At 35.0% G+C, this 5823-nt stretch overlaps 1 protein-coding gene across 6 annotated transcripts; it reads left to right on the plus strand.

Annotated features, from left to right (window-relative positions):
* The first annotated feature begins 359 nt into the window (after positions 1-359).
* On the plus strand, positions 360-5546 carry LOC136235669 (F-box/LRR-repeat protein At3g26922-like). Of its 6 annotated transcripts, none has more exons than XM_066025534.1 (4): positions 360-864; positions 3154-3270; positions 3350-3449; positions 4556-5546. In XM_066025534.1, exons 1-4 carry the CDS (start codon positions 475-477, stop codon positions 5494-5496), a joined length of 1548 nt encoding a protein of 515 aa, XP_065881606.1. In that variant the 5' UTR covers positions 360-474; the 3' UTR covers positions 5497-5546. The 6 variants fall into 6 exon arrangements, with proteins under 6 accessions (XP_065881606.1, XP_065881597.1, XP_065881590.1 ...); XM_066025525.1 differs by having other exon boundaries at positions 361-864; positions 3100-3270; positions 4556-5544; XM_066025518.1 differs by having other exon boundaries at positions 362-1446; positions 4556-5543.
* Positions 5547-5823: the final 277 nt, after the last annotated feature.

Genomic DNA, 5823 nt, shown 5'->3' on the forward strand with positions numbered 1-5823 from the left:
TAGATTTTGATGAACTTAGAGAATTTCTATTGCAAAGTATAGTAAATATTTTTAAATTGCAAGATTATATAGAAAAAATATTATATTAAGAACGGAAAGGAAGGACTCTTACAAACATGTCGACAAGAACAATAAATTATGACTTCAATAAATTCCAAATACTATTATCAAGCAATTATAAATGTATTTTTTGTTAATTTATTTATAATTTGTAAATTTAAATTATTTTAAAATAAAATATTAATGTTTTTATATATAAATAATATAAAATTTAAAAAATATTAAAATGTTAAATTTATGTAAAAAAAATTTAAAAAATACTAGCAGATTAATTAAAATTAAAGGATATTTAACCTTTTATGAACCAAAAAAAATCTTTATCATCCTAATTTCCTTCCTTCATCGACGAATGTTGTAGACCATCGAAACCCTCGTCGTTTGTAAAAACTCCGGCATCTGTATTTGAAACGACAAATGGAAGAGTCGGAGAATGACGCCACCGATACCGTTGCCGTCACCGCCTGCTCAGTCGGTTCTGCTACTCCAAGCTTGGATAGTCTACCGGAACATCTCATTCTGCATATCCTTTCCTTTCTCCCTACTCAAGATACCATCTCAACCAGCTTGGTTTCCAAAAAATTACGCTCTTATTGGTCCTTAATCCCTTCTCTAAACTTATCCTATTCCCGTTTTCCTCCCTATAACACACCTTCCACCACCCGCCAATTCTTCGCCGAATTCGTCGATCGCACTCTCATCTCCCGCTCTCTTTCCCCTCTCCTTAAATTCTGCCTCGATTTTATCTATGAAGATCGATATGGCTTCCATGTCGATTCTTGGATTCGTTACGCCATCAAGAACCAGGTACAGGAGCTCGATCTTGATTTCTTTATCGATTCGCGTTTCTTTGTCGATGAACCTCATCTACGGGACACTTACGATTTCCCCTTCTCTGCACTTAGACATGGTAAAGTTAGAGTGTTGAAGCTTACTCGTTGTGACCTTACGTTGCCGGTAAACATGTCATGTATGCGTCTTTGGACTATGAAGTCTGTTTATCTTGATCAAATTTACCTTTCGGATCAGATGGTTGCAGATTTGATTAATGGATGTCCGAATCTTGAGGTTTTGGAACTTGCGAATTGTTATGGTATGGATACTTTAAAGGTTTGTTCAGGAAAGCTGAAGGAGCTTGTGCTTGAGTATTTTATTCGGAGTGATACTGAAGCAAATTTGGAGATTGATTGTCCTAATCTTGTTTCGTTGACTATTATTTGGTTTGAAGTAGGGAAATGTCGTGTTCAGAATTTGTCTTCTTTGGTTCGTTTTCATACTTCTATTGGGCATAAACGCGATTTATATTATGGATACTGGAAAAAGATTGTCAGCATTCTTGATCAAGTGCCTCATATCAAGAGTCTGCTGGTACAAAATTGGTGGCTTAAGGTATAGTTACATGTTTTTGACTAGTGGAGAACATTATCCTATAGGAAGCATTTGCTTTTGAAAACAGAGCTAACAAATATTATTGATGATTAAGAATTTGTTAGAATTGAGAGTGTATTTTATTATTATGCCTCAATTACTTTACACTTGTTATCTTGAACATCAACTTGTATGGTTCTAGTTCGGCTATTATACTAGTAGCCTAAGTAGTTGGAGATCCTCCATTAGACGGTAGAACTACTCATTCTAATCCATTAGGTCAGTAAGGTGGTTGACATCCTCCATTAGACGGTAATAGCTTATATTCTCTCTAGTTTGGTTGTTAGCTGTTAAACTACACCAAAAATTAGCAAAAGATGACTTCTCTCTTCTTATTTCAATAGTTTATTGTATTTCATGACATAGGTGTTAGGCGCCCCACAGGCAAGGCTCAAGGTCCTGCGCCTAATAACGCGAGGCTCTATATAAAAGGCTCTCACCTTGTGTGCATTGCCTGGGCTTCGTAGGCTCTCCTCAGGCGTGCCTCTTCTGCCTTTTGATTAATGATTAGGTTTTTAATTTTTTTTACTGCTCTCATTAAAATAAAAGGTTGATTAATTTCAACCACTTATCCTGTTTAGCAAACCTTAATCTAAGTTAAAAATAATAAGAAAAGACATAAGGGAGAGGAGCTCCTTCTGCAGTGTGAAAAAGAAACCAACAGACTTCTGCTGTAGTTCTAGTATCTTAGTTTCTGTTGTCAACACTGGACTTGGTATTTTTGATGTTTAATATTATGTTCTTATATGATTTTGTTTTGTTTATGGCTATAAGTATGTTTTTAGTTCATCTTAACTCGTGCCTTAACTACTAATAGAGTATTAGTGACATTAGTATCAAATATTGATAAGTAGATTTTGTATCTATATATATTTTTTTTCATTTTCTGCTCCTTCTGTTGATCAGGCATGCGCCTAAGCCTTGTGCTTGGGCTGCCTGGGCTCCAAGACCTCACAGCGCCTTAGTGCGCCTTTAACAACTATGTTTCATGATTTGCACTAAGACAGCAGAACCACATATTTTCTTCTGTACGCCATCTTTACCACATGAATTTGATCTGGTTGTAATATTAGTGAATAGTCATAGACGTTGCAGTTCAGTTTGTTTAGGCTAGTTTATGCAGTTTGTTTAGGCTAGTTTATGCTCTTAGTCTTGGCTGTTCAAGTACTTGAAGTTATAGAGTTTTCTCTGAGCTCTTTTCTTTCTTCAAATTATATATTTTCTCTTGGTTGTCAGAAAAAATAAACTAAAGGAACAGAAAAGGAAGAGTAGGTTTTGTCAAGATGCAAGTTTTGGATATACGACTTGAATTACTTTCATTCAGATTAAGAATCATTAGAGCTTTGAATTACTGAGCTGACTGTTTTCTCCGAATACTCTCGCACCATTTGGAAAGAACTAATTATACTATAATTATAGTCATTCCTGTTAAACAGAATATGTTCTCCTATCACAGGATATATTTACTTTACAGTACTGATTAATTACTATTTGCGAAAGCTATTGTCCTAGGAATCGAATCTGTAAATGATTTATTTTAAATTTGATTTTGATCGGTTATCTAATTAGACTTTCATATAATTGACTTCGCATGCATGATGTTTATATCCGAAGCTGGTGCCAAAGGAAGTTTTCTCTGAAGATTTTCTACTTTACAATCTCAAACAGTTAGAGCTGCTAACTGGATACACACAATATGACCTCCTTGGTATGGCGCAACTGCTTGAACTTACGCCACATATGGAGACACTGATCCTTGATTACCTTTTGAAGGTCGACAAAGATGTGAGTGGTCTTGCTTTACTCTTAGCTAGTCGAGTAATTGGTGCATTTTGAATCTCAAAGTATGATGTCCATTTTCCAGGAGAGCTTGTCGGAAGAACTCTTAAAAAAACCAATTAATCTGAGCATACCGAGTCTGAAGGAAGTAAAGATGAAGCAATTTACTTGTACAGAAAAGGAAGGTAATTTTTTGATGCTTTTAAAAGCGCAAGGAGTTGTATTGGAAAAAATAGTAATAGTACCTGCAAAAGTAGGTGACATTCAATGTCCTCCTATAGTTTTACGTAAAAAAATGTCAAGGAAGATGGAAGCTGTGGAGGGATCATCAGTAGAAGTGGAGGTAAAGCCATAAAACTGAAATATCGATTAACTTTTATGGTCTTATTCTATAACTATTTATTCATGCTTGCAGTTGCAGGGGTGGGCAGGATTTGTAATTACTCGCCAACTGTAGATTTGAATGAATCTCACAACTTATTCTAAATATGATGGAATTTTTTTATTTATTTTTTCAATTGTTTTTTTGTTCTCTCTGGAACACAGTTAAAGCTCATTTTAACCGAAAGTGGGAAATTTTCAAGTTCTTAATGGCTAAATAAATTGCATATAGTTGTTAGCTCAATTTACATTTTTCAGCAGAGATACCTTTGCGAGTCTAATCCAAATGAATTGTTGTATTAACTAGTTTTTACCCGTGCGATGCACGGATTCATTTTAACATATAAATATCAACAAAAATATAATCTAATAATTACAAATTAATGATATAAAGGTGTTATATAAATTAAATATTATTATTTTATTTTCACATTTACTTTAAATAATCTTTTTTATAGATAAATATAATAATATAATTAAAATTAATATATTGTATATTATATTATATTTTTTATCAGTAAAAAATGAGGAAGTGGCACCTCAGTTCCATCGTTACTGTTTTATATTATATATAGATAGATAGATATGTAGAGAATTATAGAGATTTTATGGATTAATTTAAATTTTGTAGAACTCTTAGATATAGTACGGATAAAATAATCTTTTTGTGGATAAATATAATAATATAATTAAAATTAATATAGTTCATTCTCAGTAGACTGGTATAAATTTGTTTGGAATGCTCACACTCCCCCTTCTCGTGCATTTACTTTCTGGAGGGTTTTGCATGACTGAGTTCCGACTCACGACCTCCTGCAGCGCCTTGGAATCTCCATTGCCTCTTGTTGTGCTCTTTGTGGCAGGGATGCTGAGTCTATTAACCATTTATTCATTAGCTGTTCTTTTGCAGATTCTCTTTGGAGGGCCCTAGAGATTCATTTTGACTGCTCTTTACCTCGACATTCCCAATTCATCCATTTCTTCAGCACTCTTCGTAGCATTCATTTTGGCTCCCAGGTGTCGATAATCTGGCGTGTTGCCGTGGTCACTTGCATCTGGGAAATCTGGCATTGTCGGAATGAAGCAATCTTTAAGGATGTTTCTCCTTCTATTCAGCACTCGAAGATCAACCTTTTTCGAATGATTCGCGAATCCTTTGCCTCTTCTAAAGGTTTTTGCTCTTCGCGGAGAGATGCTGTTATCTTATCCTGTCTTCTGGCTTCTCCTAGGCCGCCTCTTGCTCCCAACATTATTCCGGTCCATTGGCTTAAACCTCCTCCGGGCTGGATTAAAGTCAATGTAGACGGCTCTGCTTTTGGCACTCCTGGCGAGGCTGGAGCGGGAGGTATTTTTCGCAACTATCGAGGTTTTCCAAACGGTTGTTTTGCTTTTTCTACCCCTCTTTCTTTTGCTTATATGGCTGAATTGAGAGCCGCTATTTTCGCAATTGAACTTGCTTGGGAGACAAATTGGCATCAGCTTTGGGTTGAGTCAGACTCAATATACGTAGTTAATCTGCTTAGACATCGTTCCATAGATGTTCCTTGGAGTATTCGACAAGAATGGTTGCACTGTCTCAGTATTTGCTCTAGGATGAACATTCTCGTTTCTCACATCTTTAGGGAAGGAAATAGAGTTGCTGATGCTCTGGTAAAAGTTTGGAGTCTCTTCTTCAGTAATCAATTGGTGGCCTTCCGCTCCTACTTTTTTGCCACAGGTTTATCAATGATGACATTTGTAATATTTCTCAATTGCGTTTTTCTTGATTTCTCTGAACCTTTCTCCTCCCCTTCTTTTGTTTGTTCTCCTCCTTCTCATCTTGTTCAAACACTCACTTTTTTCTTTTATTAATATATTGCGGGTTTGACGGTTCATGGACCATGGGTGCTCACCCCGTCCTTGTTCTGTCTCGTCCCAATTTCTATAAAAAATATAATTAAAATTAATATATTATATAATATTTTTTATCTGTAAAAAAATGAGGAAGTGACATCTCAGTTCCATCGTTACTGTTTTATAATATATATAGATTTGGAGCATAGTATTATTGAAGTTAAATAACATTTTCTCCAAGAACATCTATATCTATACTATATATAATAGCGGAAGCCGAGAGAAATAAGAAGTGTTTTAAAGACCTTTTTGATGTGTTGTCAACGTAGTATAAAATCAAATTTT

Source organism: Euphorbia lathyris, chromosome 1 (assembly GCF_963576675.1).
Source record: "Euphorbia lathyris chromosome 1, ddEupLath1.1, whole genome shotgun sequence".
Lineage (NCBI taxonomy): Eukaryota > Viridiplantae > Streptophyta > Magnoliopsida > Malpighiales > Euphorbiaceae > Euphorbia > Euphorbia lathyris.